This window comes from Bubalus kerabau, chromosome X (genome assembly GCF_029407905.1).
Source record: "Bubalus kerabau isolate K-KA32 ecotype Philippines breed swamp buffalo chromosome X, PCC_UOA_SB_1v2, whole genome shotgun sequence".
Lineage (NCBI taxonomy): Eukaryota > Metazoa > Chordata > Mammalia > Artiodactyla > Bovidae > Bubalus > Bubalus kerabau.
Window position 1 is genome coordinate 68,747,621 of NC_073647.1, and position 15,159 is coordinate 68,762,779.

General features: G+C 35.6%; 1 protein-coding gene across 4 annotated transcripts in view; it reads left to right on the top strand.

Annotated features, from left to right (window-relative positions):
- Window positions 1-15,159, top strand: part of TBC1D8B (TBC1 domain family member 8B) — a 75,241-nt gene that overhangs the window by 20,387 nt on the left and 39,695 nt on the right. For all 4 annotated transcript variants that reach the window (XM_055563190.1, XM_055563188.1, XM_055563191.1 and 1 more), the window contains exons 3-7: window positions 2,591-2,709; window positions 3,231-3,456; window positions 4,189-4,429; window positions 7,878-8,085; window positions 8,739-8,906. In XM_055563190.1, coding sequence (XP_055419165.1) covers window positions 2,591-2,709; window positions 3,231-3,456; window positions 4,189-4,429; window positions 7,878-8,085; window positions 8,739-8,906 — 962 coding nt within the window. The remainder of the gene's footprint in view (window positions 1-2,590; window positions 2,710-3,230; window positions 3,457-4,188; window positions 4,430-7,877; window positions 8,086-8,738; window positions 8,907-15,159) is intronic.

Consider the following 15,159-nt stretch of genomic DNA (forward strand, 5'->3'; position numbering starts at 1 on the left):
CAAATGCGTCCATATTCAGGTGGTTCAGTTTCTTCCACATGTATCTATTGTGGTAGAAAAGGAATTAGGATGATTCTTCTTAACATAGCAACTCAAAATTAAGAAAAAATACAGTGATAGTTGTTACTTCTTTAATGATGCCATTACAATGTTGGTCTAAATTAGAATCTGAGATTTATGGGTTTCTTTTAATGTTGAAAGGTTGCCTTTTTCTGATTCTTTCTTCTCCCCCTCTCTTTTTAAAGTAGATATACTTAAAAAATACAAAAGCATGTGAACTTCTGGACAGTTCATGTGTGTGAACATATAGCATACAATTAATTTTTAAAACTGTGTGGCTTGTTTTTTGCATCTCCCTCTCAATTTCCTTTAGTGTTTCTGATGAGTGTTTTTTCTTGACTCTTTCAAATTGAATACCATTTAAACTAAATATAGAAGATATTATACTTGCTGACATCATGAGATGTCTATAACCTCAGCTCTAAGTTGAGTTGGTTGAAATTATATCCTCATTTCTTAAAAAAAAGGATGAATATACAACTTACTTCCCAATTAACTTGATGCAGAAACACAGTACATGTGTGTTCAGTTGCTCAGTCATGTCTGACTCTTTGTGACCCTATGGACTGTGGCCTGCCAGGCTCCTCTGTCTGTGGTATTCTCCAGGCAAGAATATGGGAGTGGGTTGCCATTTCCTCCTCCAGGAGAGCTTCCCGACCTAGGGATTGAACCTGCATCTCCTGCATTGGCAGGCAGATTCTTTACCTCTGAGCCACCTGGGAAATTCACAGAAATATAGTAGTTACCTATTAGTGAAGCTTCTTTATACCTAAAGGGCCACAATAAAGGCCTTAAAATTTCCCCATGGCTTTTATTTGTGGCTCATTAAAGAAAGTTATTACACATGGTGTGATGACTTGAGTAACATGAATACAGTTCTAACTGATCTGTAGGAAATAGGCAGTTTTGAAGTGTCAATACTTTTTTAAAAAATTATTTTTGGCTGCCACTGGGTCTTCGTTGCTACATATGGGCTTTCTCTAGTTGCAGTGAGCAGGGGCTACTCTTTATTGCAATGCAGACTTTTCATTGTGGTGACTTCTGTTGTGGAGCACAGGCTCTAGGTGCACAGGCTCAGTAATTACGGTGCGTGTGCTCAGTAGTTGTGAGGTATGGGGTTAGTTGTCCACTGTATGTGGTATCTTCCCGGACCAATGATAGAACCCATGTTCCCTGAATTGGCAGGTGGATGAATTCTTAACCACTAGACCACCAGTGAAGCCCATCAATGCATTTTTTAATGTTTCACTCTCCATATGTCATAAAACATACTTAGAAGTCAGGATATTTCTTTTGAGTGAGATTTGTATAATCTACAGTGCTGGGGAGATCTTAAAAGTATGTTGGTTATAGGGGAAAATTGATAGATATTAAAATATTAAAATGTTCTTCAAACCAAAGCAACCCAGAGTTAAGCATAATACTGACTGTCAATGCAAGTACTCTGACCCTCAGTAAACCACCTAACCTTGATTCAGCAGATCACAAGGATTTAACCTTGCTATAGGATTTCTAATCTCTTTCATAAAATTTCTGTAAGTTGACTAGACTTTTTAATGAAAGAGCTGACTGAGAGAAAGCTCCATACTCCTGAGGGTTGCCACAGTTGAGATCTGTGTTTATGCAGTGTGCATAGGATTGTCATATGCATGCTGTTTTCAGTCACACAGGCACAGGGCTGACTGTATTATTTGAAGACCAAAGATTAAATTATGTATATTTATATTCTAGTACTCTATATATTTGGGCTTCCCTGGTGGCACAGATGGTAAAGAATCTGCCTGCCATGTGGGGAACCCAGGTTCAATCCCTTGATTGGGAAGATCCCCTGGAGAAGGGAATGGCAACCCACTCCAGTACTCCCGCCTAGAGAATCCCATGTACAGAGGAGCCTGGCAGGCTACAGTCCATGGGGTCGCAAAGAGTCGGACACGACTGAGCAACTAACAAATACACACATACACTATATATCATGGCTTCCCTGGTGGCTCAGCAGTTAAGAATCCACCTGCAATGCAGGAGCTGCAGGAGATGCAGGTTTGATCCCTGAGTTGGGAAGATCCCCTGGAGGAGGGCATAGCAATCCACTCCAGTATTCTTGCCTGGAAAATCCCATGAACAGAGGAGCCTGCGGGCTACAGTCCGTGGGGTCACAAAGAGTCAGATATGACTGAGCAACTGAGCACACACTTGATATATTCTCTTAAAAGAACTGGTTACTGTAGGTACCAGTTACTGGCACCTTGTTTTTAAAATTTTATATCTTTTCTCGAATGAGTTGTATTTACTTTTCTCCACTTTCATTAAATATTTTATTCTTTCTATTTATAACAAAAACTAGTGTTCATACTCACATTTAAGGATGACATGGAGAATAAACATTGTGTCCTGTTTCTTTATGATGATCATTTTTTAAAAGAGCAAATATTATTTTATAGCTTTTTAAACTAAGCTTATAAATATCAAGAGCAGTTTTTTTGTGTGTGTGAAGTTTTCTTTGAGTCTCTCTTTCTCTTTTATTATTAATCAGGTGCTGACAGAGAAGAAATAACCAAACATTGGGAGTGGTTAGAAGAAAATATCATGAAGACCTTATCTGTGTTTGATTCAAATGAAGATATTACTAATTTTGTACAAGGAAAGATAAGAGTAAGTGGCATGGATATAGTTTGTAGATGGAATACTAAACTCTTCGACTCTTTTATTTGAGGATGAAAGTTGCATAGAAGCTCATTGTTTTACTGGCACCTTTCAGGACTGGCAGAAGCACACATATAAATATCAAAATCAGAGCTAAAGAGAGTTGTAAACTTAGTGGTTATTCTTTGGTGCCCTTGTGAGTGCACTTAGGGATATTTTCATTTCAGAATCTCTTTGAATGAACCCTTCACTCAATCAAGATAATATTTAGCACCTGTATTTTTGGTAGCTTTTTTTGAGGCATTAGGAAAAGATTAAATTACAAAATGGCAAATTTAAAGAAATTTAATTACAAAATTAAAGAGGATCTGCTCACTTCTGTCATAAGAGATGTAGGTATGTGTGTATAGAGATGTAGGTATGTGTGTATGTGTATACACAGTTTTATTCAAGGAACTGTTTAAACATGTGAGGTGTATTTTTGTTGATGGATAATTATTAATTTTCAGAAATTATTTTGTCTCCTTTAGGGATTAATTGCTGAAGAGGGAAAACATTCTTTTGCAAAAGAAGACGATCCTGAAAAATTTCGAGAAGCCCTTTTGAAATTTGAAAAATGTTTTGGTTTGCCAGAGCAGGAAAAGTTAGTTACCTATTACTCGTGCAGTTATTGGAAAGGACGGGTTCCTTGTCAGGGTTGGCTATATCTTAGCACCAATTTTCTGAGCTTCTATTCTTTTTTGTTAGGATCAGAAAGTAAGTGGTTTCTGTTGTTTACTATGACTTTGAATTTACAAACTTACCTATCAACTTTGTGATGATATTAGGTTGCATGTAAAGTAATAGAATAGATATTAAAGGTAATTAAACTATACATTTAAAAGTTCACTTCATCTGGGGAAGAATACTTTTAAGACTGGTTGTTTAACATAAGAACCATTTGAATTGTATATAGAATGCCTTGCCTGTTGTGGGAAGCAAATGAATATTAAATGATGATGGTGATCTGACATATCCTTTTTTTCCCTTGTTCTAAACTATGCACTTGCTTCAATCTATATTTAAATAATTGTTTTAAACATACAATACACAATATGTGTAGTAATCATAGTACCTAATGTCCTACAGCTACAAAGAAGAATCAAGCAGTACTGTTCATAGCACATGTATAGCTTTTACCCCAATAGTTATATAATTGTATAAATTGAAATACCAAATTTAATATCAGGTTTAAATATCAAATCAGAAAAAAAGATTAAAAATTATTTAAAATTAGGGACTTCCCTGGTGAATTATATCTGTTCCTAAAATCAGTTGTTGTATGTTCATTGTTATGCTTCAAAATTTAAACTAATCTTGAACTCAAAAGCATTTTAGTTGTTCATAGCATTTTTTAAGTGACTATTGTTTGTTTTGAAAGACCTGATTGATAAACATTAATCAACATTGAGAAATTTAATCATATCTGCTTATAACTCTAATTTGCAGTAAAACTCATTATCTCCTGGGATGCAGTCTCAAAACTTGAAAAGACTTCAAATGTCATACTGACAGAGAGTATTCATGTGTGTTCCCAAGGGGAGAATCACTACTTTTCGATGTTTTTACATATTAACCAAACATACCTTCTTATGGAACAACTGGCAAACTATGCTATAAAAAGAATTTTTGATAAGGAAACATTTGATAATGACCCAGTCCTTGATGATCCTCTACAAATCACTAAAAGGTATTCAAAGCTTAATTAATATTTATTTTTTAAAGTATTGTTTGACCAAAGAACAGTGGCATTGAATAACATTAAAAGACGAATGGATAAGAAAGTTCTGATACATATACACAATGGAATATTACTCAACTATTAAAAAGAACACATTTGAATCAGTTCTAATGAGGTGGATGAAACTGGAGCCTATTATACAGAGTGAAGTAAGTCAGAAACAAAAACACCAATGCAGTATATTAATGCATATATATGGAATTTAGAAAGATGGTAACAACGCCCATATACATGAGACAGCAAAAGAGACACAGATATAAACAGACTTTTGGACTTTGTGGGAGAAGGTGAAGATGGGATGATTTGAGAGAATAGCATTGAAACATGTATATTACCATATGTGAAATAACATGACCAGTCCAAGTTTGATGCATGAAACAGGGCACTCAGAACTGGTACACTGGGACAACCCAGAGGGATGGGAGGGAGGTGGGAGGGGGGGTTTGGGATGGGGGACGCATGTATACCCGTGGCTGAGTCATGTTAATGTATGGCAAAAACCACCACAATATTGTAAAGTAATTAGCCTCCAATTAAATAAATTAATTTTTAAAAAGTTAACTGTTCTATGTTATATGATAGTTTTTCTTTGGAGTAATCATTGATGTGTGAGTTTTTAAAGTTTATTCATATGCATTTCACAAATAGTATCCTCTTTGAGAAATTTAATGTTAAGAAGTAATAGAAGTTAGATTTGAAAATTATTTCTTAAGATCTCAGTAGGATTTGCTCTGGAGTGCTTTTAGAAACATAGAAGTTTTCATGTACATGGTTAGCCTGAGGAGTAGCCTAGATAGATTTAAGGCTGAACTTGTTAAATGTATTGTTTATTTTTAAACACATTTTATAGGTAGTTTCATTTTTTCTTTGTTTATAAAATTTTATTGACATATAGTTGATTTACAATGTTGTGTTAATTTCTGCTGTATAGCCAAGTGACTCAGTTGGCTATACATATATTTTTTTTCATATTCTTTTCCTTTATGGTTTATCAGAGGATACTGAATATAGTTCCCTGTGCTATACAGTAAGATCTTGTTTATCCATCCTATATGTAATAGCTTGCATCTACTAATCCCAAACTCCCAATTTTTCCCTCTTCCAACCCTCTTCCCCTGAGAGTTTCACATTTTATTATAAGGATAAGTTAGTAGAATCAATGGAACATGAGCTTTAGAATAAGATTAGAGCAACCCTGATGAGGTTGCTAATATTTCCCTAATTAGAGGAAAAGTTGTAACCTCTCAGGACCTCAGTTTTCTCATCTATTGTTTGTACCTCAGAGAGCACTTGTGAGGAATGAGCAATATAACATGTGAAAGCACTTTGTAAAATATAAAGCACTAGATAAATAGTAACCATTATTAGTGCCTGCATCAGAAGTATCTATCTTATAGCTGTTTGCCTCTATATTTGCTTTGCTGAAACCGACCAGAGCCCTTTCATCCTGCTCAACACTCAGAACAGTTGACTGAAATGAGTGTGCCAAAGGGGAGAGGATCCAGAAATAGCTAGTGAGAACCGCTTCTGGCAAGAAGCATGAGGGTATAGACTGTATGGGAAAGTGTAAATAAGATAAAGCTAAGCTGCAGTCCTGTGGATAGACCAGAACTGGTAACCTGGATGCTGTGTGATTGTTACATAGCCCTAACCTGGGTACAGTTGTTCCTCTTGCCTATTCTTAAACCATTCCTAAAATCTATATACATAAGGGTTCCCTTTGTGAGCCTTCTTACTTTTCTGGAGATAGATCGGCAAGGTGAATTTGTTTTACACCTTACTATCAAAATTAGGTCCCAGTGTGCATGATTTAAACTCTATAAGGATTAAGAATATAATTTATGTTATGTTATAGTGAAGCATTTGTTTATATAGGTTGTTTTGATTGGCCACCCTAAGCATAAACATTTTAGCTATTTAATTTCCCTTAAAATATCCTAAAAGGCCACTTATCAATGAGTTATTCATTACCAAGTCTGTATTTAAATGAGATATAGTAGATTCATTTTTGTCTATGTGCATTTTTAAAAGAACCTATTGAAAATTAGGGCTTCCCCTACAACTCAGCAGTAAAGAATCTACCTTCAATGCAGGAGACATGTGGGTTTGATCCCTGGGTCTGGAACATCCCCTGGAGGAGGAAATAGCAACCCACTCCAGTATTCTTGCTAGGAAAATCCCATGGACAGAGGAGCATGGTGGGCTGGAGTCCATCGGGTGACAAAGAATCAGACATGACTGAAGTGACTGAGCACATGCATTGAATATCATATATATCTAAATCCTTTTCCCTAGTACATTAAAAAAAATAGATCATTTAGACTTCATCTCCAAATGACATTTTTAAAATAAAATGGAATATCTATTGCTTTGGTTTATTGTTTTTACAAATATGAATTATAGTAGCTAAATTCAGTGTATATCCTTCCAGACCTTTTAATGCATGAATTAAAGAATATTTGCCAAAAGCATGAATGGGATTAAACATCACATATTATGCTACAGTCTACTTCTCCTCTTAAAATAATATATTGCAGACATCTTTTCATTCATATAAAAAGATGTTATGTTTTTCAATAATAGTGGAAAAACCCACCAAATTGCAATTTAAGTGAGGTAAATATTGTGAGTCTCTGTTTATATTTATCAGAATTATTTTTAAAAGACATGGTGAACTGCCACATATTCAAACAGTATATGCTGGAAGGATAAATTTAGTTTTAACTTTTTTGGCTTAGAGTTAGAACTTGCATAATTTACTCACTACCCCAGATGGCTTTGCTGCTTAGCTCAAGTGTTTAATGCCTCTAGAAAAATTGTGCTATTTTAAGCAATTGTTTTTTATTTATATATTTATGTGTCAGTTAACAAGTCATCTGTATTTATTGACACCCATCCTGTGCCCAAAACTGTGAAAGCACTGTTTTATTGTGTCTCTACTTTGAATTTTTTAAACATTCGTTTCGATTTTGGCTTCATTTGATTTTAATGTTATTTTTATGTACTAGTCTTCCCGTCTAAATTTTGATGCCGTAAATTTTCATCATTTTGTTTAAACTGGGTAACTCTCTTGATTTTCCTGATAACCAGGTGTAAAAATTATTATCTTCCAAGATTGGTTTTAGCCATATTCACATATGAATATAATAATAGAATAGTCTCCTAGCAAATCACCCTTTAACAGATGGTTTGAAGACCTACATCATCTCTAACTGTTGTGCATTGGAATCTACTAATAATACAAAACTGGAAAAGAGAACAAATTGGTTAGGAATCAGTGTGTTTCTTCCATTTCATAATTTGTTGAAGAGCATAGCATGTAGTGCACTTAATTAGTGTAGACATGTGTACACTTTAGAAGGCATCATTTGAGCCCCTTCTTTTTTCTTTCCTATAGAGGTCTGGAAAACCGAGCCCACAGTGAGCAATTCAGTGCTTTTTTTAGGCTGCCCAAAGAAGAGACTTTGAAAGAAGTACATGAATGTTTCTTATGGGTACCATTCAGCCACTTCAACACTCATGGAAAAATGTGCATCTCGGAAAACTATATCTGCTTTGCTAGCCAGGATGGCAATCTGTGTAGTGTAATCATTCCATTACGAGAGGTAAAGTAAGTTTAGTTGCATATCAGTTTTTAGTTCAAAAATGTTATCATTCACAGAGTAAAATACCCTTTAATTTTGTAAATTATTAAAAACAATGTGCAACATCTTTTTAGTAATTTTTAAATAATCTTTTTTAAGTTCCATAATATTCTCCAGGATAAGAGTACCATTCCTAAGGATAAGAGTACTAGGATAAGAACCTTATAGCTCTTATTGAAAATGAAAACAACTAAAAGTTTATGTACAACATAAGGGTTTGGGGTGATGCAACATGGAATATAATCACTCAGACATTTATGACATGAATACCAAAACTTACGCTATCCCATTTGATATATATACATGGTCAGAAAGAATAGAATTGATAGCTTTTCTATAAGTCAAAAATCAGTTATCAGTATTGCGGCGTTGAATTTTTACATTTGTCATTTTTAAAGGTTACATGTTAACCTTTCCCTTAAGAAGTGAAATAACTTGCGCTGAGATTGCTTGTGTCAGTGATACTACTAATACTCAAAGTCTATTCCTTACTAAGTCCTACCACAGACCAAAACTTGTTGCCACAAAAAACAAATAATAATAAGCTAAGCCATTTTGCCTGACCTTGTCAAAAATGAGAAAAAAAGTGATTCACTTATGTTTTCATCCCCCAGGTCTTAGCTATAGATAAGACAAATGATTCCAGCAAATCTGTCATCATTAGCGTCAAAGGAAAAACAGCTTTTCGCTTCAGTGAAGTAAAAGAATTTGAGGAATTGGTGGCAAAGCTCAGGCTCAAGTGTGGGGCAACTTCAACTCAATATCACGATATTAGCACAGAGGTAATTATATACCAATCAAATCATTTTGAAAAAAAGATTTATGTTTGTGTGGTCCCCTCTTTAAAAGGAACTCATAGTACCTTTCCTATTTATACTTATGTTTAGTTTTCATAAGATGAATACCAAAGAAATTGTATTCTCTAAGTCACATCATAAAGCAGAAGTGAAAATTAGGGACGTTATCATTTTTTAGGAATTCAGACTTTAAAAAATTATCTTGTTATTTTTCTTGACTATATTTGTTGTTTAATCATATATACATACCTTGTACTTTCATATAACATGGCTTTTAACAACTCAAACTATGAGAATTCAATGAGGCATTAAAAAAGGACTCAATGCTGTAGGGAGATGGTCTGATAATCTTTTTATTTAACATCAAGCAGGTCAGCCTTATTTATATAATCTGGGCCAAAGCAAAATAGTGACATATCTATTTACTTGTAAAATATTAGACAAGGCAAATATTCTTGGCAAAAGATAATTAAAAGCCTGATTTTGATGTTTGTCTTTTATGGAAATGTAGTTTCAATTCAAATTAATTTTTCTTTTTCAATCTCATGTTTTAATAGATTGATAAAACATTACAACTACTTTTATTTTAATTAAAAATTCAAAGAAAAAAATCAACATTGGCTTCACTGGCTATATTATTTTACTTGGATTGGATTATAGAGGCTTTTATTTCTTCCCCTAGAGCAGAGACTGAAAATATTATGCTAAGTCAATTAGAATGCAGAATTGACAAGACTGACTCTCTACTTGATAATAGAAAAGTGCAGGGAAAGCATATAATTAAAAAATATGTATATATTTCAGTTTAAGAGTTGGACATGACTTAGCGACCAAACAACAATAACAGTCTCTGTTCCAGACACAGAACCTTCATGTTGGCCATTTAAGAGTTTTTGTGCCCCAACTTGCTAATCTTTCATTCTCGTCAAATATATATACCCATAGTATACCACAGTTTGATGTGAGGACATAAGTAAACTTATCAGTCTTGCTCACATATTCTTGCTTATCTCACTTTTGTTTTTCAGTCATAAGTCCATTTCAGATTCAGTCTCTGTGTTGGATGTAACGCTCCGTTTATCTTTCCCTTTCCTTTAATTTATCTGTTTCTCTTAAACCTGAATACCTGGAATTTTTTTCCCCTGAAAATTCTCAGATGCATCTTAATAGTTGGATATGCTCAACTGTCAAGAAAGGATTTTGTTTCAAAATGAGTTTGCCGTCTTTTCAGATGTATGTCAAAGTTCTAAGGTTTTCTAGTTTCTCTTACCCATTTTTAAAGATTTTAACAAAGATATGTACGAAATACCAGTTAGTAAACTGGCTTGCTTGGAAATGTGTTTTTTTTTTTTAATTGACAGAACATTCTGTTTTCACTTAAGATTTTTATCTTCACCGTGAGGAGGAATATTAACTTGTTTTACTATAATCTGTATATGTCTAGCTTTATTTTTAAACTACATTTTAAAAAATAGTAAAGAGCTTTTTAAAGAGGAGCTGGTTCCATTTGATTTCTAAATGACAGACATTGTAGTTATTTTATAGCTACACCTAGCATACTGAAACAAAGAAATAATTATATTAAAAAATTATACACAAACAACAAGACTTTTTATTCTAAATCTCATGGAAGTCTAAATCAACAAATCTAAATATGAATACAAGAAGGACTAGGAAATTTTTCCCATGAGTATATCAAATTGTGAAATAAAGAACAAATGCTCCCAAAAACAACTGGGAGTATGCATAAGTATCAGTTCTGTCTAAATTTTTAAATATGTCAATTAAAATTCTCCACATTTTGTTAAGTTAAAATCCAGGTGTATACACAGGTTTTGAAATTTTCCAATCAAATTCTTAGAAAACACATTAATCTTTTATTTTTTATTAACACATATACTCAAGAAATATTACCAGATATGATAATTTTTCAGAACTATAATAAGTGAAAGAAAAATGGGCCCTTTTAGGTTAGTTTTAAGCAAAGTGACTTAAGAGGGAAAGTACTGCTGAAGATCCTTTACTTGATGCTTTGCAACTACATTGTAAGTGGATCATAGGAACTATAGAATGTCAAGAAGAGGTAGAAATTGAGCTATGCATTGGAATGTTTAAAAGGGCAAAATCTACAGATTATTGAAGTGTTTATAAATATACTTGTTTCATTAGTTTTCATAACCAATCCTATCTAACGGCTTCCTTATCCTCCATGATAATGCAGATAAGAATAATACTTTAGGGCTTCCCTGGTGGCTCAGTGGTAAAGAATCTACCTGCCAATGCAGGAGACAAGGGTTTGATACCTGATCCGGGAAGATCCCACATGCTGTGGAGCAACTAAGCCTGAGCTCCACAACTTTTGAGCCTGTGCTCTAGAGGCTGGGCGCTCTAGAACCCATGCTCTGCAACAGGAGAAAACACTGTAATGAGAAGCCCAAGCGCTGCAACTAGAGAAAAGTCCATGCAGCAATGAAGACACACCACAGCCAAAAATAAATAATTTCTTAAAAAAGAATAATCTAACCCACACAACTTATGTTTTCTTTGCCTTGTCAGAATAAAGTAATATATTTTCTGTAGCTATAATGTAAATTAGAGATGCTTAAGCTGTGTGGAGTAGCTTTATTTCAACACTTCTTGTTGTTCATTTGCTAAGTCATGTCTGACTCTTTGTGACTGCATGGAATGCAGCATGCTAGGCTTCCCTGTCCTTCATTATCTCCCAGAGTTTGCTTAAACTCATGTCCATTGAATGCCATCCAACCATCTCATCCTCTGCCATCCCTTTCTCCTGCCTTAAATCTTTCCCAGCTTCAGGGTCTTTTCTAATGAGTTGGCTCTTTGCACCAGGTGGCCAAAGTATTGGAGCTTCAGTATCAATCCTTCAATGAATAATCAGGGTTGATTTTCTTTGGGATTGACTGATTTGATCTCCTTGCTGTCTCAGGAGTCTTCTCCAGCACCACAATTCAAAAGCATCAATTCTTCGACGTTCAGCCTTCTTTATGGTCCGACTCTCAAATCTGTACATTACTACTGGGAAAACCATAGCTTTGACTATACAGACCTTTGTTGGCAAAATGTCTCTGCTTTTTAATGTGCTGTCTAGGTTGGTCATAGCTTTTCTTCCAGGAGTAAGCTTCTTAATTTCATGGCTGCAGTCACCATCCGCAGTGATTTTGGAGCCCAAGAAAATGAAGTCTGTCACTGTTTTCATTGTTTCCCCATTTATTTGCCATGAAGTGATGGGACCAGATGCCATGATCTTGCTTTTGAATGTTGAATTTTAAGCCAGCTTTTTCACTCTCCTCTTTCACCCTCAGCAAGAGGCTCTTTAGTTGCTCTTTGCCTTCTGCTATTAGTATTATCTGCGTATCAGAGGTTTCTCTAGGCAATCTTGATTCCAAACTTGTGATTCATCCAGCTTGGCATTTCCCATGATGTACTCTGCAAATAAGTTAAATAAAGCAGGGTGACAATACAGCCTTGACGTACTCCTTTCCCAATTTGGAACCAGTCCGTTGCTTCATGTCTAGTTCTAACTGTTGCTTCTTGACCTGCATACAGTTTTCTCAGGAAGCAGGGGTAAGGTGGTCTGGTATTCCCATCTCTTGAAGAATTTTCCAGTTTGTTGTGATCCACAAAGTCAAAGGCTTTAGTATAGTCAATGAAGCAGAAGTAGATATTTTTCTGGAATTCCCTTCCTTTTTCTATGATCCAACGGATATTGGCAATTTGATCTCTGGTTCTTCTGCCTTTTCTAAATACAGCTTGTACATTTGGAAGTCCTTCACATACTGTTGAAGCCTAGCTTGAAGAATTTTGAGTATTACCTTGCTGTCATGTGAAATGAGAGCAATTGTGCAGTAGTTTGAGAACATTCTTCGGCATTGCCCTTCTTTGGGATTGGAATTTCAACATTAGGAAATCAGAAAGTTTTATTAAAAATAAAATTAATACTAATTTAAAGTTATGTACAATGTACAGTCAAACCAGTCAATCCTAAAGGAAATCAATCCTGAATATATTCATTAGAAGGACTGATGCTGAAGCTGAAGTTCCAATACTTTGGCCACCTTGTGTGAAGAACTGACTCATTAGAAAAGATCCTGAAGCTGGGAAAGATAGAAGGCAGGAGGAGAAGGGGACCACAGAGGACGAGATGTTGGATGGCATCACCAACTCAATAGACATGAATTTGAGCAACCTCCGGGAGATGGTGAAGACAGGGAAGCCTGGTGTGCTACAGACCATGGGGTTTCTAAGAATCAGACACAACTGAGTGACTGAACAACAACAATGTACAGGAGCATATTTTAAGATAAGCTTGTGATATCTAAGGGAAGTATTTCTTCGTATTTTTGTTGTAGTTTTTGAATTTACAGGTCAACAGTGGCCCCCAGTCATTATTATGCTGAGTTTAATGAGATATTTTAATTTAAATCTAATTGTGGAAAAGTTAAAGTTACACATACAGAAATACTTGTCTTTCCTCTGCCTTTTCTTCACTTTTAGAAGCCATATGCTATTTCTAAAGTCAATAGCAGATACTAAAAACCAAACCAGTCTAAGAATACCCTTTATAAAGTCAGCAACCTATGTTGCTTCTTCATGTGATTGGATTTTGCTCAGTCACTAAATGTCTGAAGAGTGCCAAATTTATAACCATCACAAGTGTGAGCATATATTTATATACAGCATATTCTACATATCTATATAGCTATATGGATATATAGAATTGTTATGGCCTTGGGGTAAAATCCTCCCATTCAAAGTGCCAGAACAAAAATAAAAGTTAAGAAATGTAAGCTTATCTTCCTAATTCTATATTATGCTCTTCAAATCAAATACTAAATTGATTTTTAAACAAACATCTTTGAAGGTAAATATGAAACACAAGATGCAGGTTCAATCCCTGGGTTGGGAAGATCCCCTGGAGAAGGGAATGGCAACCCACTCCTGTATTCTTGGCTGAAGAATCCCGCGGACAGAGGAGCCTGGCAGGATACAGTCCATAGGGTTACTAAGAGTCGGACACAACTGAAGCAGCTGAGCAGCAGCAGCGTGTTAATGTGACTTTTGTGAATACTTAAAAGGTAATCATGGAGAGAAGCAGCACACACTGTCTGTTTTATATGTTGATATTTGGCATTTTATAAGGGTTATTTTTATTTTCCTTCTTGGCTACTTTTACTATAGTTTAGATATACAACTCGGTGATGGCACCCTACTTCAGTACTCTTGCCTAGAAAATCACATGGACGGAGGAGCCTGGTAGGCTGCAGTCCATGGGGTTGCTGAGGGTTGGACACGACTGAGCGACTTCACTTTCACTTCTCACTTTCATGCATTGGAGAAGGAAATGGCAACCCACTCCACTGTTCTTGCCTGGATAATCCCAGGGACGGGGGAGCCTGGTGGGCTGCTGTCTATGGGGTCGCACAGAGTCGGACACGACTGAAGTGACTTAGCAGCAGCAGATATACAACTAATAGATAAGCTGGAGTCTCAGTCATATGTCCTAAATTAAGAGAATGCACTTTACTTTGAGATCCAGACTACAGCCATGAATTTTTGAATTGGTTTTGGAAAAACATAATCCCTAATTAGAACATCAAAATTTAGCATTAATAGTAAAGTATACTTGTCAAGTAGAGAGGGAGATGGCAACACACTCCAGTATTCTTGCTTGGCAAATGCCATGGACAGAGGAGCCTGGCCAGCTGTGGTCCATGGGATCACAGAGTCAGATACATACTTGTCAAAACAAGCTTTTTTAAAAAAGAAAGTGTTGTAACATGGGACATATACTCACTAATAATTGTTTTTTTTTTTCCTTTCTAAGATTCTTCCGTCCTACCCTTATATTCAGACATTGTTTTGAATACTCCTTTTAAACTTTCCCTGAATCCTCTTAACTTTCAACCCTTCTGTGTTATGTGTTCAGTCGCTCAGTCGTGTCCAACACTCTGTGACCCCATGGGCTGCAGCACGCCAGGCTTCCCTGTCCTTCACCATCTCCTGGAGCTTGCTCAAACTCATGTCCACTGAGTGCCATCCAACCTTCTCATCTGTTGCCCCCTTCTCCTCCTGCCTTCAATCTTTCCCAGCATCAGGGTCTCTTCTCATGAGTTGGCTCTTTGCATCAGGTGGCCAAAGTATTGGAGCTTCAGCTTCAGCATCAGTCCTTCCAATGAATATTCAGGGTTGATTTCCTTTAGGATTGACTGGTTTGATC